The following is a 24,449-nucleotide window of genomic DNA, read 5'->3' as shown; positions in this document are numbered from 1 at the left end:
TTATTTTCTAAAAATAACAGTGGTGATGTATTAGCTCAAAAGGAACAGACATTTTAAAAGAGGAAGATGAACAAAATAACAGCTCTGAAGGCCAACGTGAAACTGAAGGGCAAAGCAAATTAATCTAATAGAAAAACAAAATCCATAAAATCAAAGCCCTGAATGCTTAATAGTCTCAGATAGCACAGATGGGGTTTGTAATCTCAGTGGCTACAATGTTTTAAATAGCTTTTTCTGAGATAATTCTCTTATTTTGTTGTTGCAAGGAACTGGAAAATCGGTGTGGTGTTTCAGATGTCACTGGTGGTGAGTTCTGATAAAAGCCAGTGTTTTTATGCAATTTAATGGAGAAAAGGAAAGGAAAAACAATAAATTGAAAAGCTGAAGTTGAGAATACTCTTTTATCTATCAGTTTATCCTCAGTGAAGAAATTTTGTCACTATGGCAAATTGTCATCACTGGAAATGAGAACGACCTTGACAGATACAGAGTTCATTAAGAGGAAGTTATGGAGCAACCTGAATAACTTCGCTGGCATTAAATCACTACCAACAAATGGCATTTAGCAGGGACCTAAAAAACATAAAGTGTGAAATAATAGAGATACCAAGGAGAGGATGTAATATACTCTCAATACCAACAACTGTTCATAAAAGATTTAAGAGCAACAACATAGCCTCTATTAAAAATGGAATTGAGAAAAAATATTAGAAAGAAAGTGAGCATTTCAATCATGAATTCCCAGGTTTTCATTCAATTTTACCTTTAATTTCTATTTTTATTTGGCCTTCTCAATTAAGATCTTTCATGGTATAATTTTTTTCTCTCCACCTTTTCATCAATGACATATTTCCTAACAAAATAACAGCATTTGAGCATTCAAGCATATTCTGTTCAGTCATTCTCTTTTCTTTTTTTCTACATAATGTCTTTTTTTTTTTTTTTTTTTTTTACCAGCTGTAGTTAGGTATGCTTGAATCTTTCTGGATCTTTTATCATAAATCACGTCTCTCTTCTTTACTAAATTTGAAGCTTCTTATTTTCTTCTTTATTTTGGCTAACATTTATTTTGTATTACATACATGATTCTTGAGCATGTCAATGCAATCTTGAGCAGAAAGGCAGCATTCATTAACCTCATTCCATGCATGGAGCATAAAGAAACTACTTTTTTTTTTATTTCATCTTCCAAGGGATGCCTCTGGCAAATCAGAATAAGAACCGAATTGTTAGGAGTCTGCTCAGAGCCCTGACTAAAACAAATACATCCTTTCCACCCATCACACAGGCAGCATATGTTCATTCATATTCAAATTACTAGCTACACGGGAACACATGTGTGAACGCTCACACACAAATAGTATTCGAAGCGCTGAACACGATCAGTAAGTATTACCCAAGTGCATTCAACGTTTACCAAAAAGAAGACAGATCTAGGTAATGCACCTGCCTCTCCGAGTGCAATCCTTTACTGCTGTGCTCGTGACAGTGCTGGACCAAGAAACCCCACGCCAGCGCGGTCCCTACAAGGGGACTCCATCCACAGCAAACGCCCCCTCAGCAGCAGCAAGATCCTCTGAACATCTCCTCCTGCCTGAAGCAGCTATTATCCATCTCTTCTGGAAAAGCACAGCAGGCCAGGAAGACAGAACCCAAAGGCCCCCCCAGCTGGATCTCACTGCATTAAGGACTCACCCTCCCATTCAAGTCAACAGAACTTGCTTAATTAAGACAATATGGCACAAATCCAGGACACAGATATCACAGCAGTTTTAATTCATCCTGTCTGGAGGCAACCAGTGAGCAGTAATGGGGAAAAAACATTCTCTATCAGATTAATTCAATTAACTCAAGTGGCAAATGCCTGTTAACAGCTCTGCATACATTACAGAGAAATTTAAGTGCTAACAATAAAAGCGTTTAAAACTAGAATATTATATAAAATAATACCTATGAAAACAATCTCCAATTCTGGTAGGATTTTTTTTTTTTTTTTAATTTAGAAAACATCATTTATTTCTCCAGCATAAGGAAAAGCCTTTATGAAGACTTTTTGAGGAAAGAAGTTATCATTTTTACAGTTATTTCTCTTACCATGTTCAAAATCCTAACATTAAAGATATTACTTTATCTTCTTGCACACATGAAAAGGCTGATAAATGCAGGAAGAAATCATCCAGTTAGGTCATTATGAAATGAGATTGCTAAATTTTTGAGCAATGGAATTACAACACTTCTTATCCTTCATGGAAGTAGAGCATGGGGAGGAATTGACCATCAGTTGTCCTAAGAGAGCTCTTTAGCAGTCGCTTTGGGGCAAGAAGCATAATAAAGAAAATATTTTTAAAATCTTGGTGTCAGGCAGTTTAAAGACCTTTTCAATTTCTCTCTCTTGTCTTAAAATGTAATGAAGGTACAGACAGACCTATTAATTTTATAAACGTATACATTTACCTCCTGCTCTCTATTTACTCTACACTGTCCATCGTAAATTTGTAAGAGCAAACAGCAAAAAAACCCCTCTGGGTTCCAGTTTCCCAGGTCTGGGCAAGCAAGATGTGGAGCTAGCCAGACTTAGGATGGGCTCTGACTAATCAAAACCTTTTACAAATTTGTCTGTATTCCTTCAGGGAACACGCTACAGAAGAGGATTGAGAAAAGCATCTCACACAGACTCAGCTATGCTTCCTGAGACACCCTTCACCCATGCAGCTCCTAGCAGCACTGGTAAATCAGATCACTCTCTTCTTGTTCTGCTCACGTATCCCAGCACGATTACGCTAAGGGCCATTATCTTGCCTATAGACAGTAAGTGCTGGGGAAAATTAATTTGAAATTAATCAACCCCTGAAGCATGACTTGTTTTTCTCATCATCTTAGCTTACGCTGTTACTGCAAAAATTGTATTTGTGGTCACTGAATGACGCACTAGGAGTCAATCTGAGCACTGTTGGTTAGCTTGATGATTTACTTTGAGAATGTCACAAGCTGACTAGGTGCTTCAGAAAGATGCGGGTTTTTTGTCATACACAGTTCTCATCTATACCATCTGTTCAGTTCTTCATAGCTACAGACAGTTGCCATAGTTAAGGTAGCGTTTACAAACATTAATCAGACTTGATACATTGTTCCTAATCCTAAACAGAGGAAATAACAGGCATCTCCAGTATGCAACAGGATAATTTCATCAATTAATCTGTGGTGCTAATAGTGTGTCTGTTTGATAGGGCTGAGGAGATAGGGACAGTTAGCTCAGAAACACACCACCACCAAGCTGGTTTGCAGTCTGCTGTTCACCATGAGCCCAGCACATGCCATTTACAGCTCCGAAATCCCAGCAGGCAGGGAGCACCGCGGCCTCGCCCAAACCAGGGAGAGAACAACCGGCTATCGGTCGGGCTCTGCAACATCACCACGTCCTCTGGTATGTTTTGGAAGAGCAGACAAGCTTCATGTCAGCAGAAATAACAGGGCTGTTTTTACAGTTTGTTTGCCCACCAGGATAAGGTGAATTTCCCTAATTCAAATGTACATTCCAAACTTTTGTTTTGAATTCTTTCTGATCACATAAAGAATGAGTTCGGAAGCCTGGAATAAGTTATATGCAAATTTTTAGCCAGCAAATTGACAAACAATTGTATAAATCAAGTCTGAGAAATTACTTTCTTCATTACTGCTCACAAAATGGAACTCAAACATATGATGTCGTATTTCTACACTTTGAAAAAATTCTGACAGTTTATTAAAACATAACAGGACTGCCTCAAAGATTTCAATCAACAACAATGCAGGCTCCTGTATCACATGATGAGTATATAATGACTTCAATTTGTTACTTACCAGTGAATGCTACGTAAGCCTCAATTTGATTGATTTGCCAGGCTTGGATGTTTGGAATTACTGCCTAACTTCTCAGATCTATCTTATAAAAATCTCACCAAATAACTTCTAGAAGAGATAAGGGAAAATAGCATCATACCTGAGATTGTGCATTAATATTGGCTCCTTCCTTAACCAGAACTTTGACAACTTCAGCTTGTCCTGCTAAGGATGCGATGTGCAGGGCTGTATTCCCTTTCTGTTACAGGGAGGGAAAAAATGAAAGACATTACCCTTCTTCAGGAATGATTTCAACCAGCCATTCTTTATAACATTCATTTTTTTCAGTACAATTTTACTTTACAGTTCCATGATGTTGCGTAAACATCACGGGATAGAACTGGTAGTTGCAGCCATAAAGATTTCTTTAGTGGTTGTGTAACACAAACATCATAACATAACTTCTGAGTGAAATTATGGCATGGGACTGGGGCATGGGACAAACTTCCAGGTAAAGTTTAGTATGGGTGAACAGGTTTTTTCATTCAGGTCCGGGAACCATGCCCTGTGGAAGGTACCTGAAATCCACAAGTCCTAAAATTCGCGCTGCGTATCACATGTAAAATGAGATTCCCCTGTACAAGACCCAAAAGGAAGATCTAACTGTTAAGTAACGGAAAGCAGCCTTTGAAACATAGAAGATAATATTTTTTTCTCTAATTGGTATAAAATTAAAACGCATATTTTTGGAAGGCATTAGCTTTAAGTTAAGAGATGCACTACACAATACAAATAATCTCTCACAAAACAGCAGCAGTGCAGCAGACCACTGCTTTTGTAAAAGCCTTGTACTTTTCTCAGGCCAATCTCTCATCTTGGGAGCAATATTTAAATGGCTTCATTAAAGAATCATAAATGTTCATAAAACCAAATGTTCAGTCCAAGCTGAGGATGAAGTGTTAACCTTGATGGAGGATCCTGTGCATCCAAAACCATAAAAAAGTAAGAGCGAGCTACAGGGACAAAGTGGTGGTAACTAAATGCAAAGGCTGGGCACAGTCAAGCATTACATCGTTTGAGCCAACAAATCTGGCCCGTCACAAGGAATTTACCACCCACAGACAAATAACATACTGACTGAATGTTTTGGGAACACACATGTGCCTGCCTGTGGAAAGGCTGAAGGCAAAGCAACTTATTATGCAGGTGTTTTTTCTATTGTGCTCTTGACTGAAAAGGCTCTGGATAGGACACAGTCAATTACCAGTTTTCACAGATCTGAAAATATCTGCTGTTCTGAACTATATTCACTTTCTTTATGATGGGGACCTGTCATTGGAAATAATGAAAAAAATGGCATTACTAAAATCTTTTAATGCTTCCTCTGCTAACAGGTTGTACAAATAATAATCTTTCTTTCTTCATTTACTACCAATGAGCTTCAGCAAAGAACACAGACTCTCAGACCATAACAAAAATAACAGTTTAAATATCAGGGATGTATTATTATCCTATTTTGTACTTTCATATTTTTTTCTACATTTCTCCCGTGTATTTGATGACTTGTTTTTCTGAATAAACTAACAGACGTGCATGAATTACCTTAGTGGCAGAATCCACAGAGGACCCTCTTTCCAATAATTCTTGTACCAGTCCCACATGGCCTTCCTTAGCTGCCAGGTGCAGGGCATTGAGTCCATTCTGTAAGCACAAAGGCCATATCAATTACAAGTATCAGTTCTGAAGATATACATTCCTACCTTAGCCTAGTATAAGAAGAAGATTAGTAGCTGAAATACTATTACATCCCGTAGCTGACTGTCTACATAAGTCAGATATTTCGGACTGGGCTATTTAAGCCAAGGCACTGTGTAACAAACATCTCCAATAACATTTTTCTCATAGCAACAAAGGCACCAAAACAAACCATATTTTGCAAGTATCCATAAGAGATTCCTTTCTTTTTGATAGTTTCTCTTTTCCCCAGACTAATACCTTGGGTATCTCCGTAAGCCCATTATTTCAGAATTGAAATGTGTATCTGCCTTCTCTTTACTGTAACCTTATCTAGCCCCAGCGGGGCATCACTAACACAGAGGAGTCACAGGACTTAGCTGAATTTACACAGGATGTGTCTATTCAATCAGGATTATTCCAGGCTGATGTAGTTCTCCTGAACCCTGGACTCTCCTACTCTCCTCTGGGATAACTGGTTTCAAACAGAAAACCAACAGCACAAGTAGACCAAAATGGTTGTGGGCTGCATGTGGCTTGCAAATGAAATTGATCCTTGGCTTAGTACCTCTGCTGGTTTGGTGAGCAAGTCTTCACTAAACCTTGAGGCTTTGTAACCCCATGAAAAAAGGAAAAGATCATGAAGTAAGAACTAGAATTTTCACCTTCTCATATTAAATAGGAGCAGAATACTTCATCTCTTACAAATTCTAGCCATGGAAACTGCGTCTTCTTTCTTCCTAGTATTGCTATTCTACCCAAAGAAAAAAATATATAATGACAGTCTATTGTAGCTGAATTGCCAACCTATTTTTCACAACCCTATGGTATTTTCCCTGGTACATCAGGCAGGTGACAGGAACAGATACTGTCACTGCCTTCAAGCATTCTCCTGTTTTCCATATTGCAAGGATCATAAGCAATACTCAGGTATTTGAGCAACTTGCAGCAAGTTAGCACTGTGTAATTTTTATCTCTTCACTTGTCTCTAAGCCGTTCACAGTCATTTAAATTGTGAAATAAACAAGCTGCTTTCTGGTCTTTTATTTGTCTGTCCACAGAGGCAGTTCAAGCTTGTAATTCCCAGTAGGATTTTAAAGCACTTAGCACTTCACAGGAGGCATTTCATGGGAGCGGGTCCAATGGCTGCAGGCACAGGAGCCCAAATGCATTTCTGAAGTAACTCCCTTTAATTCTACATACACGTAAGCAGCCCAGGCAGAGTTTTTAGTCAAATGCAGAAGTGAAACTATGAGCAAAGCAAAGGAACTGAAGGACAGCTACATTCACAAGCTGCCAAAAGGAGCAGAATACCCTTATGCAGCCTGGTAGTTAGGAAATGTTAATGACAAATGTGGTTTCAAGTCCTATTGTGCGTGTAAAGCAGCAGTAACCAGATCTCTGTTTTTTTTTCCCCCAGAGGAACACGCTTACTACTGTTGTCCAGAGCCCAGGGATGGCAGTAGTAGTACCATGCCCTGGATCAAGGAAAAATTCTTGGCCAAAATTATGTGGTGAGGTTGACCATAATCATCAAGATGAAGAACACTGTACATGTCAGTGAACTTTCTGCAGGCTGAAAACATTGCAGAAAGCTCTAATCTTCCTTGTTTTTCAATCTCAGCTGAGTATTAAATAACCATAATTACTACCTACAGTCATTGAAAGCTTTGAAATAGTATTTTGTGGGGAAACACACAGAGCATTCTTCTCCTTGTCTGAGAACAGAGACCTGTTTTCATACCTCATCTCACAGATTCAGTTGACACCTTCTGTGACAGTATGAACGGTAACTTTGACTTCTTACAGTTCTAGGCAGCTGATGTATTGCTATGGCGTGTTATTAACCTTTCTTATTCTTTGTGAGCAGACTGAAGTCCACACACAGCAGAGAAACTGCAATATTGCATGGCCCACATGAACTATGTGCATACGCGTCCCTCTGAATTTCAAAAGGTGAGGGCAAGCTTCTTTTTTAGTTTACCACATGCCCAAGTACAGACAAAGCAAGGCTTGTCCCAGTGCTTAATCCGTAGGAACCTCTTAAAATACCCGTATATAGTCCATGTTAAGCAGCTGAAAGCTAATGTTGCATAATTATGCAAGTTTCTTTGCAACATGTGACTTTTTTATTTATTAAAACATAAGCAAAATGAAGACATGAGGTTCAGTAAAAAGGCTACAGAAAGAAACTATAGGCTGGATACAGTTGCTGCTGTACACATTCAAAGTCCGTACTTCCTTAAATACAGTAAGCTGGGGCAAGCAGTAGCAGAAGCAAGCGCTGCACTTTAAATGCTGAGGGCCAGCACAACTGAAGCCTTAAAGCAAGCTTTGTTCCTCTATCGTCAGACCCAATGTTGTAATTATTTCCCAACCCACATAGCTGATCCCTGCTACTTATGATGACGGAGGCTCAGATTTAATCAACGCAACTCCTCCGTTCCTGTCAACTGGATTCTTGTATTTTAGAACAACAAAGGTTTCTGACACTTCCCTTTTTCTCTCCCATGCCTACCAAAAAGTTTGCAGGGGGATGAAACGAGTTGTCTGCTAAGCAAAACTGTACAGCATAGGCACTGCTTCTCCCCACAAAGCACATGCATACCATAACTACTTTTCTTTTAGAGGCTCATTTGTAATTCTGACTCTCATAACAGAACATAATACTAAGCCCTCCAAGCTTGGTTCTTCAAGTGCTTCCCTGCAGAGCCCTATTCCCTCAGTTCTTTTTCTTCTCTACCGCTGAGCTAGAGGAGTCAACATTTTTTACCCCCTAGAGAGGTGCATGCACACATCCCACCACTGCTCACAGCTCTATTTGTAGTGTCACCTTCTGTATTTTCATCACACCAGAAAAGCCCACGGATTTCTTGTACATCACAGAAATCACCAACCTCTTCTAAGTCAATTGAAAGTCAGGCATTTTTTTCCCCCATAAGACTGGCACTAAGTCTTACTGCTCTTGTCTGAAAATCACCCAAGGAAGTCCGTGCTACTCCTGCCTTTGTGTTCAGTTGCCTCATGGAGTGATCCTCATGGAATGGAAGTTCTTCAGCTGCTGCCCAGTTTGGTGTCAATCATGCTTGTGCCATTTACCCCTGCTGGGACATCACCCAGCTCGCTGTTACATCCAACAGCAATAATGGCTCATACTATTCCTGCCTAACCCTGCCATGCCAAAGCAAAGTGACGCCACAGAAAGGCAACTTCTGGGCAGAGCATCAGATCAGTCTGTTCAAAGAACATTTTGAATCAGTGAAGGCAGCACTGCTACCAGAAGTGTTTCTGCTTCTCCTGTCCTCTCCTCTGCTCACTTCCACCCCCAGCCACCCTTCTGCAGATCAGGTCCCTCAAGGGCTCGGTGTGAGGCTGCACACATGTCTCTGCCAGTGCAGGAGATGGCACAGCATGGAAGCATGACCACCAAGCCAGGGCAAGACCAGCACCACTGCTTCTGTAGTGGTATCGACTTCTTACAAAGCCAAAATACAGCCCCAGTGGTTGTCCCAGCATTACTGCAGCTTCACTGGCAAAGCGCACACACCAAAGCTGCAATCTGGGCACTGGGGGAGCTTTTACATCCTCCCCTCCAGGCTCAGCTGTGACAGGTATAGACAATAACCTGGTAGTCCTAGAAAGCTTTACTCACCTTCTGCTGGTGAGACTTAGAAGTATAAAGAATGTGCAACCGTACAGATGGGGGAAAGAAAGTGTTTGAAGGAAGTGGGGGAAAATTCTTTATAGAAGTGAACATTTGCTTGCGCTACTTCAGTATATAATGGTCTTGGCACTAAAGAAAACAACTTTTGTTAAATATGATTCTTAACTCCCTAAAGTTTACTTCTATTTGAAGGTATTCATTAAGTATTCAATATCTTTAAGAACATTAGGAAGCAAGAACATATATTAACTAAATTAACCCTCTTTTTTCCTTTATGCTAAGAGTCGTACCCCTTATAACTCCCATCAACTCTGATGGAAGTCAGGATGCAACATTTCCCAGGAAGATCTGCCAACATTTGAGTTTCTAATTACTCTTGCCTATGCCACACAAGGTTAGAATGGCATTTAAGCAGCTTAGAGAAAAAATATCATCACAGTCAACGAAAATAAAACAATACAGAAAAATCTTTTTAATGTTCCAACGTTCTCTTGAAGCATGAAATGCAATGCACTTTTATGAAGTTCCTTCCACTGATGCTGTGTTTACAGGCTCATATATATATACACACATATATATATATACACTAACAGGTCATTTGCAAAGCATTAATTACAAACACAATGAAAATTAAAAAGCTATTGTGACCAGCCCTGCATGGTCCTGCTAACTCCTTCACACGTTTTGCCCAAGTTAGGAAGTCATCTGCGCTCACCAGTGGAGGCTGAGACTAAAAAGCAATATCATAGTCTTTGTTAAAAGTCAAATACTACTCTACATCTCTTTAATAGATGTCAGTCTAAGGTTGCTGCAAAGTCTCTCCTCTGAATAATATCTCCTGGGTTAAGTAAAAAGTGCATCAGTTAACCCTCTTTTCAAGGATTTGGGAAAGGGCACATTAGAGAGCTGGGCACAGCCTTCTCAGGTCTGAGGGTTTGTTGAAGCTCTTCCCAAAAATATCACAAAGTAATAAATTGGATGGCTGGAAAAAAGAAAAATAATTTCAGATAATGAAAATTCTCCTTTTATATTGCTTTATAGCCTATGAATTCATGGAAATGAATTAACCTACTCGGTGACATGAACATGTGATGGTGTGGACCTCATTATAACTACAGTGCTACTTCAGTCTATAGTTAGCTCTACTGGGGGTGTTAGCTGCTTTCCATTTGGACTAAACGTGGGAGTAATTAACAGCTGGTGCTCTGTCTCACTGCAATTGAGGCAATAAAGACACCAATCAAACTAAAAGGAAGCCAACAGAACGAGAGCAAAAGCCAAACAGGTATAGGTTTTACAGAGCTCTGGAGCTGGAGGCCCCCCAAAACCACCTAATATTTGACTCCTGTTCTGTTCAAGTATCAGACTTCACAGACATTCCTTGTGAATACAGAAGACTTCTTCAAAACAAATGCCAAAATCCATCAGATTTTTCCTTCCAGGAAAGTAAATCTATCATCATGAAAAGTGACAAGACTCCAAAGACAAGATGGGGAACTGTTACTTGATGTTGCCTTTCGGATTACCAATTCTGTTTCAAAACACAGCAGACAGCTGACAAACCCTTAGACTTGTCAGATTTTTGGGTCTAGCCTCTGTGAGAACTATGGGTTGCAAAAATGCATACTGTAAAATTAAAGTTCATTTTACTAATCAACATTTTGAGCATTGATTCAGAAGGAAGTTGTTTTTTTTTACTATGTTAACTAAAAATAGCAACCATGTCCTAAAATAACTACATTTGTGACAGAAGGAAAATAGCTTTAAAGGAATCTGAGATTTCCAATGGCTAGCAGTTTTCCATCGTATAAAATAATAGTAATTAGATCCTCTAAAGGGACTGTTTTTAAAACAGGGGAATTTTGTCCCCTGACATTTCTAACTGTCTCCAGAAGGTAGCATTCAACAAAGCATAATTAAGTAATAACTAATTATTAACTACATAACTATATTAATAGCTGTGACTAATCCCTGTATCCAGTATATACAGAAACATTAAGTTCCACCAGATCTTGGAAACAGCTGAATTGAGGAAATACTTTGATTATCTATAAAGACAGATCTCTGTGAAAACTTAGGATCTGAGAAACAAACAGTAAAACTAAAGAAAGCATCTTGTGTTACCTCTGTTCAGGAAAGCTTACCCTTAACATTATGTACTGTTTTCTGAGACAGCATCTAGTCTAAAAATAGCATTACACTGAGAAAAAAAAAAAAACCCTGCATATACAAGGCTTCATTTTTGAAAGAGCATTCAGATATCTCACTCTTAAAATTAAAATACACCCTCTGTGTTTTGCACAGAACGTGTTAGCTTCTCCCCTTCGACAGCTGGAACACAGCCATGTAGACATCCCATTCAAGCCCTTTGGAGGAGGAGGTGACGTAGCACCTGCCAGGGCTTATTCACTATTCCCTAACCTCTAGAAGAGGAGTCTGCTCCCACTCCTAATAAAATCTACAATACACCAGTGATGCTTCATCAATAGAAGCTGAGGGTCTTAGTTATCATGAAGCTTTGCGGGCAATTTTATATGGCACCAGAATCAAAGTTCGCTAGAAGCTGAAGAGCCTGTTTGTGTACTTCTCAATGTCCAAGGGATGGTGAAGACTAAGCAATCAGGCTCGCTAGTCCTGATGATGTAGGGTGCAGTTCATTCTTTGTACTTGGGGGTACCCAAAGGGTCATCCATGTCATCAGGGAAAACGGTTAGCCAGTGCAAAGAGAGACATTTTTCCTGGCTACTAGGGCTGAGACAATCCACATTAGAAATTAATTTTATTCATAGATCTGAAGGGGGTTATTTGAGCATTTTTTGGTTTGTACTATTTGTCAAGAGCTCAAAACACTTCACACAGTCCAGAAAATTCCCGAGTTAACTCAACCCAGACATCAGGTAAAATTACTTAATTAAATCATGTTAATATGGGACTTTTCCATTTTGCACACTAGTCAACCACTTTTTCTAGCCTAATATATTCAGGTGTAAGTCCAGCTTTGACCTTAACCACAGTGCAAACCCACAGATCCTGAAAGTTGCTAGTGTTGCCACCTAACATCCAGGAATGCTTTACTGATTTCAGGCCACTAAGAAATTCCACAGCATCTATTCTGATGTTTGCATTCATCTGGCTCTGCTTTCACCTCTACAGTGCAAGAGGAGCTTTGCCAGCCATCTGCAAATGGGAAGCACTTTCTGTAGAAAATAAACCTGCAGCAATCCTAATCATATTACTCTCACAGCAAGCAAGAGAAGATGAACACTGGAAAAAAATACTTGTAATGTTTCCATGTAATAATCACATTAACTGTGCTCTGTCCTAGGGTTGATCCTTTTTGTTAATATTGGTGCTTATAATCAAGACATAAAATTCACTGGATCTATTTGAATATAAGAACTTGAGTCTACATTTATTCGCTCCTAACTGAGGAACTTTATGTTTGCCAGGTTGTATCCCATTTAACTCGGCAAGCTTTTTGTTGACAGTAGGTCTTTTAATGGAAACTTTCTCCTAGACAGTAAGACAAGATTCTTTCTGTATGTTTTCAATAAGCAGCACAAGGAAAGCCCGAGTTCTTATCCTGCTCATCATTAGATTCCTTGGCACAGAAAACACAACTGCTCTCACTTCTGTATCTTAACTTCCATTTGACACATGCCTACTTTAATCATCTGCAGCTTTTCTTCAGCAGGGAAGGTAACGTCTCAAAATACTTTAGATTATTTCATTTCTTACTTCCATCTACTCTTTTCCAAAAATAAACAGTGGCCACAATTGTGGGGGTTTTAATGAGTTTTGACATTTTTCCAGTCTGAATGTCAGCCTGTAATTATTAAAAAAGGAGCAAAGAATTTTATGGAGGCTTTCTTGGTGATATAGAAAACATTTGGTTAGTATAAAGCTCCAGTTCAGGAAAACAGCCTTCTTCAGATTAGCACTTAGTTGCATGCTTAAATTAAATTAATTAGGACTTAAATGTAGTTTTTTAAAGACCAACACGTAGCTGATTTTCCACAGAATTAAAGACCTGGAGGTCTTGAGAACACCAGGAAACTCTGAGAACCTGTCCCTCTCACCCCAGATTCCTATGTCAGGGCTGCCTCTGCACATCCGTGCCCTCGCCCCGAAGCAGCGCAACTCAGCACAGCCTCGGCACCCCACACCACGCACCCCCTCCCACCTGCAGCCTTCGCCTGGTCCCATGCAGTGCATCGTGTCCCAAAGACACAGAGCGTGCGTGTTTGTTGTCTCTGGGTGAAAGTTCCTGAAATAACATGAGTGCTGTACCACAGACTATTAAAGAGGGATTTTGTAAAACACATTTTTTTAGCATAATGCCACAAGTAAGTTGTGCACAATGTGGCTCACAGCCTGAGACAAGGCTTACAGGATCAAGGTTGGCTCGAATGTATTGAGGGGACTATGAGGAGCACCAGCATGCCCAGCACAAGCTTTCCCTGCAGCGTGAGGAGAGCAGTGCCTGCACTGGGCATCCCCTGCACTGCTCCCTAGTCTCACTTCAGAGAAAACCAGCTGTTTTAGGCCAGAAGGAGCCTGCGAGCCAACTAATACATACATAGTGTGGGTGATTAGGGAACCAGGACTCAGGAGTGGAACTAGGGAGGCAAGTCATCTAAGAGCATAGGCACACTCATGATGTTCCCAAATGTAACCAAAGGGCAGGAGTTTAAATTGTTACGTGCAGGGATATGGGAGTATACCAAGGGACACCACACCGATCACACCTTTCACTAATAACTGTTATTCACAAAACTCTTGCTCAAGACATGTCAAAGTCAATGCATGTCAGGAGCAGCATGTTCACAGTCTTCTTCTCCACTCCCAAACTTTCCCTGATTCTCTGCATCTTTTTGCCAGGAATTCTTCCTCTTTACAGCTCTTCCACTGTTGGAAGTGGAACAGAATAAACTGTGCTGCCAACAAGCTGAACCTGACACTATAGTAGCCTATGAAGGTGAACAGTCTTTGAAGTTTCAATTTAGATGGTGCACTGAAATTTTTAGCCTATCTCATGATGCATGAGTTACAAAACCGAGCTTATGAGACACTGGTATTGAATGATTTACTGATTTTCATGTCATTTTGATTAAATCTGGCTAAGATTTAGGGGAAAGTTGGACACCATACAGCCTGAGCTTTCAAGTCCCCCTTCACAGAAATGCCACCGATTTCACCAGCATGTCAAGACATCTTTCAGGTCTGATGTAGACACTTGCATATTTATTTTAAGTCACAGTTACAGTCCTATTAAATTTGATTATATTAGTCAAATAAGCGGTGCAAATGTAGGTCCCTCGGCTATGAAACAAAAGTAATTGGATTTATATGACAGACTTACAAAAGAGCCAAGCTAAAGCATTCTATCACATCACAGCCATATCCATGGTGAAACTTTAACAGTGTACTTTTACAGCAGTAACAACTTTCCTGAAAGAGGAGGCAGTATGTTAAGCAGCAAATTTAAGTACCTTTTTTTAACAATATGTAAAACAATTTATGTTATAGATAAGATTGACCAGTCAATAAGAGGATATTTAAGTTTACAGTTTTCCGAAACACAGTAAAAAAACACATCTACTCTCTAACCATCTGAGGGAAATCAGAATTGCATTGCTAATGCAAGTGAGCTACAAGATTTTGATCTGCTTGGACACAAGTTAGCTAGTCAGCTAAAGATACCACCCACTGAACGTTTACTTACCGGCTGAGATCTCACCAAAATAGCAAGGGAAACCTCAGACTTCCGCCATCTCAGGTCACAGGGGATCAGCTGCTTTGTGTGGGATGGCCAAGGAAAATCAATTGGCTGGCCACACTGCATTCGGTGTGATAACGTAGCACATGATATTACTATAAAGTCCAGGCTGCCCAGTGCTCTTTCTGCTGTGTGAGTGCACATTCTAAATTGGATTTCAACTTGCTCTTGGTGAAACTATTACCTCTACAGTTCCAGAAACTGTTCCTAAGGGAGGAGACCGACACTATGGAGTGCTAAACCTCCTCCTGCTTCCTTTTCACTTCAAAATGAAGAAGTGTTTTAGAACTCACTGAAGATACATGAAGTCATACACTAACTAAACAGTTGCAAAAAAAAGGCCAAGAAAGGATTTGGGCAACCAACAGACCAAGGAAGTCTTCATTAGAACTGAACCACTGACGTCAAAGATGCACCAGAAATTCAAAAGAGACTGGTTAAAATAGTACAAAGCTATTTCTTATAATAATAGGTTCAGGGTATACCTCAAGTAAGCCAAAGGAAGATGATGTATAAATACTTCCTTGGAAAAATTAATTCCAACTCTTTCTGCCTCAAAGTAAGCCCCTTACAGGTTTCTGAATGAATTTACTAGTAATTTTCATACAAGCAGCTTCCAGATATCAAAGAAGAAAACAAAATTTTCACTTATTCGCTGAGATTTCAGAACTATAGTAACTGCAACCCATATTCCAGAGACTGGGGAATTTGCCATCAGCACCCCTGGGAGGCCACCATTCCAGAGCATACTGCCCAGTGAGTTTGTTAAAATTCTTTCAGAAAAATGAAGACTTACAATTTTGTGTGGGATTATTGCTCTTGCTACCCAAGAAAACCCATGCTTTTGTAGCATTTCTTTGCTATCAAAGAAATCCATGGCTTCTAGAGCCCATTTTCATATCAGAGGAGGAAACAACTCAAGCTTTCAGTCTGATGACTCTCAAGCTCTCAGTCTGATGACTGACTTGGAGAATGTGTACCTTTCACCTTAGTAGTTAAAAAAAAAGTATTAGGGATGCTGCTTCAACAGCCTTTTCCCTTCTAGTTGCCCCCAAGATCAATTTATCAGCTATCACAGCTTAATGGAGTCATAATATAACTCCCTTACTAACTCCAAAGACAAATACAGCTTTATTTCCTAAATATTTTACTTATTTATAACAGGCATATGCACAGCAACTAGCAGCTCAGCTCCTGGACACAATTTACATTAGAAGCCACAACTGTGTCTCAGGACACAGTAATGAAAATTTTGATTATTTCTGATCTTATTCTAACTAATGATCAGAACAGATAAGACAATATGGGTGCTTTCTTAACACAAAACCTAAAATACTATTTTTACTTTGTTTTTCTCCACTATCCAGTACTAATAGGTTCCATCCCTACATACTTCACAAAGGAGAGTGCAGCTCCAAATGTCTTATACTTGAAATGTGCTCTGCCAAAATAGGAATATTTTTGATAAAATCAAAATGTAAAAGTAACATGAATGACAGGAGAGAAGATTAGATTCACAGTGGAATTATCTTTCTTTTCTTCCATAAAGCTTATATTTTTTTATATATATATATATATACACTTTCCATCATTTTCCTGTCTTTATGTTATTTAGAGGATACTTTTCACCACAAAATAAATAAAAATTGAAAAACCTAATTTTAATATTGCATACAAGCAAATAATATTTCAATTCCAAGATCTGTTTACTAAAATACTAACTGAATGATCTGAACAACAAAGCATTAATACAATCCACAGATAATGTGCAAATTTACCTATTTATTTCACTAACATCTGCTCTCTGTGGTATGAATTAATTGCTATCTCATTCCCTCAGTATTCACATTAATTTAATGAGCAAGTCAAGTAATAACAGGCCCTGAAAACTAAGCATAAAACTAAAACCTCAGATTAGATTTCTTTATTTTGGAGAAACTTGTATCAACATATTGCAAATACGGCCAGGATAATTTCTTTAAGAATAGTTAAAAGTTTGTTACAAATTTAGACCTTTAATTTATTTAAGTTATTGCTGTTACTATCGTATGGATAAGTGTGTGCCCTGGAACAGAACTCTTACTCTAGGTATGACAAAAAACCCAGATGCTAAATAGTGTTCCCATGCTACAGAGCTTAAACCTAATGCACTGGCTATGAAAAAAATGATGTTTACAAGAGACTTCTTTAGGTGACTGAACAAAGTTTTGCAATTCAGTTTTGGAATCTACTCAAACACTATTGCATTCACCTTTGCAAATCATTGCATGAAGAACAGTTAGTCTCTATCAGTTTAACTTTTCTCATTCATTCAAGCACACCTCACTTTAAAATATCAAGCGATGTCTTCACATGTAAGACAACGATACCATTTTTCATGCATGGCTTTCAACTTCTTCCTTGGCTTCGCCAAGGATGCCAGTCCACACTGTGCTTCAGACAAATGTTTGCAACAAGGAATCGGAACTTTTTAAACTAACCCCTACACCTGTGAAGCTGCTAGAAAAGAGGTCTTCGAAATAGCTTAAAAAAAAAAAAAAAAAAAAAAAAAAGACCCAAAACCTGACAGGTTTCCACTTGCCGTGGAATATATTAATCACAGTTATCTCACTGCCATCCTGTGCTCCTCTGTCAAGTTGTTGTAACGCCTGTTGCTCCTCGCCTCCTGTTTGTGATGCATGTTCTTTGGAGGAAGGCATAGCTTTCATTAAAATGAGCAACTCCCATTACATGGGCATGCCTTATTACAGTGAGTAAATGGATACAATAAACAAAGAGCAATAACTAACAGAGGGAAAAAATATGAGTGCTGGCATAGCCCCACTTCTCCAGACAAAGAAAAGAATGAGAGACTCTCAGGATGGGCAAGACGACCGGGTAACGGGTGGGCCTCAGCTTCCCAAGCCTCCTGGCCAAGACAGTTCAGCCTCACCCCACCACAGCAGCACACACCCAAGCAGACGGGAGCGGGGTGGGTTTTTCCGAACACACATGCCTCTGGCCATCCAGACTGTAACTGTCTACAAGGAAACCAATGAGAATTTACCAAGAATTTCCAGCTTCATATCCTGGCATATTTCATCACAGCATTTACCTGTGTCCAAAGAATACTACATCATAACTTCCTCAACTAGAACTCTTTTTTCCCCCCTGCAACTTTAGTATTCTGAACAATACAACTGCATTTAATGCTCACTGTTTCCATTAGAACTGGAACTTCACAACAGCAGGTCCATTAGCATTAGACTACCAAAGCATACCTTAAGTTTTGATTATAGGTACTTCATTAACATATATCCATACCTGGAGAACATTGGCAAGAAAGAGAAGCTCAGAAAGTCTTGCACAAAGCTTTACTAAAAGCAGCACAGCTTTATAGGCATTATCAAGCTTCCTGTAGAAAGATACCACTGAGGAATAAGACTGAAGACATCACTTGAGGTGAATCAAAATACCTGGATGAAGTAATCTAGCCTGAAAAAACTAGTTTTTGAGGAGGATGTTCTTGTAACTCACTCTTGCAAACTTCTGTCCTTCAAATATCTTACCTGATTACATGTGTTAATGTCTATTCCACTTTTCAGGTATTCCACTACTTTGTCCAGATTGCCAGCTCTAGCAGCTCGGAGAAAGCTTGCATTGCTGTCGGACTGTAAAAGATAAGAAGAAAAAAAATCTCTAGTTAGCTCCTGCTTAAAAGAGAGCGCAACTTCATCACTGGTGAAAGGTTTCTGCATTTTATGCTGCAGGAGAGTAAAACTATGAAGAAAACCGACTTTCCATTATATCTGTGTTAATTAGCATACAGATACTTAAACAAGGCAATACTGGCACAAAAGAATGCACACCTGTCAGAGAGAGCAAAACAGAGCAATAATTGCTGAAGTTCAAAAATTAGCAAGAACCAAAGGGGGAAAAAAAAACCAACACAAACACAAACCAACAGAAATCATAGCAACTGATATTAGCAACAAGAAAAAAAAATCAATGCATTAACTTGCTAGCCATAGTTTTCTGGGGTTTTTATATACAAACACATATATGCTCAAAACTCTGGAAAATAATGGACCAATCCTATTATTGGCTATGCTACTTAAAAGAACATATACTTGCTTTGGATTTGTACTTGGCATAAAAAGTTACGTGACTACAGTGCATATTCATGCACACATACTGGTGAAAAAACAACATCCAAGAGCAAGAAAGTCCTGTGGCTATGTCTTATCTCCTGTGGCACAGAAGTGGGGTGTGTTAGAGGGGAAAAAAAATAGAAAATAAAAAGTCCTACAAAACCAGGCAGCACTGCAAGCGTAGCTAACCATAGAACAAAGCGGATGAAGTACTCAAGCCTGAGTAGCTAAATCCAGGATAATGTTGTAAACATGCCCACTCCTGAACTGCCTGCATTCATACATTCACATTTAAAGCCCCATTAGCATTTATAGGTTAAAAAAAGTTAAATCATGTTTTTGTTTTTCATCTAGGTTGTGGGATGTGCTGTTAAGCAAGGGAGCGTGAAATGTGTCAGCCCTCCTGCCTTTATCTAAGATTAAAACATGAAATTACACAGGCTATTTGAAACCAGCATATACTTTGATGCTCACCCACATATGAACCTACACACAGGTAAATTGACTACTAATGCAACCGCAGAGATCAGAAATAAAACAAAGGCATACAACAGAAGTAATGATTAAACAGAACAAGAATTTTCAAATGCACACAGAGACAGTAAAAATTTTCACACTTAAAATATATAAATAGAGTAATGAGCTTCAAAAAGCAGATAAATAACCATGAAAGCCTGTTTTGCGGGGATGCGATTAGATCGGTACAGGAGAGCACGCACACCATTGGACTAGTACTCGGAGTTCCTGTGAAACACCTCCAACTGAGCATGTTTCTCATCTAATTTCACTTCCCTCCCTAATTTCACCTTCAGAAACATCGGCTGAAAAACATTCTTTCACATCATGAAAATATCCTAAAAGCCTCCTACTTTCAACATATTAATACTGATCAACAAAGAAATTTACTTCAGTCACCCAATCCATTTCGATGCGTTTATTTCAGTCACCCTACATATCACGCTGTACTAACTCACTTCACAATCCCCGATTCCAACCTATTTTAATCTGCAACAGATGGATGTCATCAAAATGATTCTTCTTACAACTGCGCGACATGCCAAGACAAAAATATTTCCTTTTAAATTCCTTTGCAAACTTAAGCACATATTCCACATCTTTTACTGCTAAGAAAACAGACCCCCTTTCTAAACCCGCAGCAGGGTGAAGGGAAAGGTAGGGCAGGAATTCACATTGACAGAACCCTTTTCCAGCTTCAGGCTTCAGTCAGGCAGGCATTTGGATGAGGCCTGATGCAGAAGCAGATTCTGACAGGTACATGAAAGAGATGCCTTTTTCAGATGGAAGGATAGCTATTAGCACTGCACCCTCTCCTGTGATGCGTACATGCACATCAAGACACAAAATGATATTTTAATGTTTACATGTCCTTGAAAAATCAACTGTCTTGGTGGCAAAATCCAAGAATAAATATTTGAGCATGAGGGGTAAATTAAAATACCTGAAATTAATGGGAAAAGCATCTTTGGCCTCAACAGGAAACATGTTTTATGGGTTTTGCCTTTTTTTTTTTCATGATCTACTACTTCTACAATAATTTGCCATGTCAAAGCTGCAAACATCTATTTTTATACTTGTAAAAGATTAAGTGAGAATAGTACAACAAATGAACATCTACAACTTTGGTTTTATGAGGGATGAATCAATCATCACTTGTTCTTTCAAGCAGAGTAACAGACTAACGATGTTAAAGTCTCAATTACTGCTGAAAGCTCAGGTTGAAGCTAAGACCATAGGAATACATTCCATTTGTTGCTGGCTAAGAAGATGCAAACAGTGCTTTCAAAACAGGTTCTCATTTCCTTGATTCATACTTTCATTATATCAAAATTAAATTACTGCAATGCACATCACTTCTAGACACATTACATACACCTGAATATCAATCACAAGGCAAAATATGAACTTCTTGCCTCTGTGAGGAGTTATTATGAATTAAGTCTTCATCGTTAACTCCTGGTACAGGCATTTTTATTGCAGTGTCTCTTACTGTGTGTATTCTCACTCTGCAATAACAGTGCTTGACTGTGAAGAGAAGAAAAACAAAACTGCTGAAGTCCCAGTGAAACACGACGAGATATTGGTGCTTCATTTGGGTGCCTCTGAAAATCCTAGTCTACATGATCTTTGCTTTTTTACACATTTTTTCACTGTAACATGGACTGATCTCGTATTAGATGAACGAGACTGTACCTATCTCCTCATAGTCTGGCCTCTCCTATTTCAAAATAGATTCTCACAGACTTGCATGAAGTTCTCATTTATGTCCAACTAGAACACACAAATAAAAGACCTGAAGCAACAATTCAGCTGAATTTGTATACAAATTCACATACAAATACCAGTGAGTGCTTCCATGAAATACTCAAAAGATTCAGCACTGTGTTTTAAAGCTTAGAAGTCCTAAAAGTCAGGAGTACTGTGATCTGTATTTTCTTTCCTGTTTTGTCAACTCTAATTTTTTGTACCTCGTTAGTAGTTTGTCCTTTGCCCCATTCTTCTAATGTCTTTAAAACACCCTTTTGTCAGTACTACTGTCTCAGCAATTTACTTACTTCAGCACATTATGAATTCAAATCCACTTTAACAAAATAATCTCAGTAGTCAGTAGCAGCAGTTTTCTTACCACACTATGAAACGATGATTTTTTTATCTGTGGGCTTTTCCAATTGATTCAGTAATCCCACAAAATATGTTGTTTGCTTTCATGTAGATCTTTAGTTGAATTCAGGACACGTTTCAGTGGCACAAAAACTGGCATATTGGTCTTTGCTAGTTTGCGGACTGGTGAAGACAAACTGTCAACATGCTGTCATTTGAAGATACTTTCTTTACAAGAAAGAAGATAAAAACACAGAGCCAGAGTCCTTTGCACCATATGATACGTATCACGTCATCTCTTCTTATGCACACACCCTGAGGCTGGGTTTGCAGTGCGGTTTTTTAGGAGTTTTACATATGTACACAGACCGCACTCAAAAGCAAGCACCCTACCAATACAGAAAATAAAGGCTTACAAGAGAATATGGCTCCAGCAGCTACCAGCACCCACATGAACATGAGAACATGAGAGGCTTCCAATCTGGGAAACTCGAGTGTTGTGACGACATGTTAATTTGCAAAGTCTCAGCTGGCATCTCTGCATGTCACCCACTGTTCAGGTAGTCAAAGAGATTCTTAATTCTGACTGACATGTGGCCACTAAGGCTGGGCAATCTAATATGTTATAAACCCACTATTAGAATAAGATGTGAAGAACTGAAGAATATATAGCTGATATTTTATAGTATGGGACAAAGGCACCATCTGTGGACATAACAAGCTTTTTCTAATGCACTACTCCAAGATATCCAAACTGCTCTATGAAAAATGCACCACCAACAGTAGTTAACATTTGACTGCTCCCTAGAGAATTTTTCTTTTCACTACAATCATGATTGAATCTAGACGATGTACTTGCAGTTCTACAGATACCAATTATTGATGAAAGAAAAGGACAACAGTCACTGTAAAAAAAAAAAACAAAAACTATACCCAACTTCCAATACATCTGCAGTGAGAGTACTACAAGTCCTTGATAAGTACTTTTTTAAAAAACTCTGTTTGCAATGCAATTCTAATAGGTGCTATAGATTTGTGAGGACTATTTTGTGTTCTTGAACTTCATAAAAAGCTCCTATCTTTTAACTTAACTTTTCTTTATTAACTTTTGACTGAGGATAGGCAATTTCAGCCAGAAATCAAAATTTTCAGAGCACTATAAACAACTGAACTACAATGTGAAAAACATCACTATAAGCTTAAGTACATTCACAGCAGAATGTAAACATGTTCTTTGTAAGTACACAGTTGTCAGACACTGCATAAGAAAAATAAGAAACGATGAAGTGAATATATGATTACTTTTTCTAAATGACTGAGAGGCTGTGGATCCAACTTCCTTTCTGCTAATTGCAATGTCAGAATTTTGCCTGAACTTGAAACATATAGCTCAGGGAATCCCAGTACTTAGAGCATACATGGAAATTAGTATTTTATTCAAATAGTCTAAATCCTTCCCTTCTGGATGCTCTGCCCTCGCCTGTGGTTGCCTTTCTTGTCTCATAGCATACCGCACCACTTACTGCACATAGCACACACCTGTTACTCAAAGGCAGTTTAGAGAGCTGTGCAAAAATAAATTGTAAAATCATATGCTATACCAAACCCATAGGAATTTCTCCACATATTCCAATTTGCTAGTGAAAACCAACTTCATGCTTAAGAAGGAAAGATTGGGGGAGTAGGAGGCTTCAGTTTTCAAAAGGCAGCTCTCATATTAACACCATCCAAAACATCCAAATACTTGCTTCCAATGATGGCTATAGCAAAATTATCCCCGCAGGCTGGCTTTGGTTTTTCCCCCCCCTCCAGATAAGGTGAATGACCCCAGCCAGCCCATCATCACAAATATCTCTGTGGGACAACAGAGTCTAGCAAAAAGGCCTGCTGAACAATTCTCATCTGTTAAATACAGTTTATTAATTGAATGACAGGAAAAACAGAATTCATAACTGATGTGTAACAACCAAATGGTAGTTTTACACTTTAATTTAACGGTTTTGGTTTGTATGTATATGAAAGTGTGCCCCTGAACACTGACAACCCTGTTAGGCTTACCTTTCAAGCATTGACTCTGGCACATAGTGCTTTGATCATATGGAGAAAATGTATTTAGCTATAACTTTTGTAAAGACCAGCCCCGATCAGCAAGCGAGCAAAACCTGCTATGAACTTGCACGCTTTATATAAATCAAGACATTCAAACCATTAACAGTTATAAAAACTTCCATGTTAAATCGAACTCTGTAGTGTTGTTGCATGTGAGATCAGCATGAAGACAGAATTTGTCAGTAGGCAGTGTTCGGGGTTCGCTGACAGTGTTAATGCCAATTACAAACTTCAGAGCTGTGGGGCAGTGTTTGTTCAACAGCTGTTTCTATAATTAGTAAAATGCTGATGGCTTGTTAACTCTTCTTCATTAAAAAGCTCTCAATTGACTGGTGGCTCATCATGTTGATATATTCAGGTAATGCCTGGAGCTGCGAATTCAGCTCACCGCAGAAGGAAAGTTGCATGATCTGAACTCTGGGTTTCATGGCTTCTTGATATTATTCAGTACTTAAAAAGATGCAGGTATGTAAACACTTTCCATTAATTTTTTATTATGCCACACTTACTAGTAGCATGTCAATTTATGATCCTACCCTTGAGAAAACCACTAAATTTTGTCCCAATTGGCTTGGTTATTCTCTGATTTCAGAAA

The 24,449-nt window shown here is 38.9% G+C and overlaps 1 protein-coding gene across 39 annotated transcripts in view; it reads right to left on the bottom strand.

The window, feature by feature from the left end:
- Positions 1–24,449, bottom strand: part of ANK2 (ankyrin 2) — a 382,388-nt gene that overhangs the window by 139,062 nt on the left and 218,877 nt on the right. For all 39 annotated transcript variants that reach the window (XM_056356296.1, XM_056356314.1, XM_056356324.1 and 36 more), the window contains 3 exons: positions 18,545–18,646; positions 5,422–5,520; positions 3,980–4,078 (listed from right to left, as the gene is read on the bottom strand). In XM_056356296.1, the coding sequence (XP_056212271.1) occupies positions 3,980–4,078; positions 5,422–5,520; positions 18,545–18,646 (300 nt within the window). The remainder of the gene's footprint in view (positions 1–3,979; positions 4,079–5,421; positions 5,521–18,544; positions 18,647–24,449) is intronic.

The sequence above is a fragment of the Falco biarmicus genome, chromosome 1 (genome assembly GCF_023638135.1).
Source record: "Falco biarmicus isolate bFalBia1 chromosome 1, bFalBia1.pri, whole genome shotgun sequence".
Taxonomy (NCBI): domain Eukaryota; kingdom Metazoa; phylum Chordata; class Aves; order Falconiformes; family Falconidae; genus Falco; species Falco biarmicus.
The sequence above is the reverse complement of the archived record's forward strand: the minus strand, read 5'-3'. Positions and strand labels throughout refer to the sequence as shown.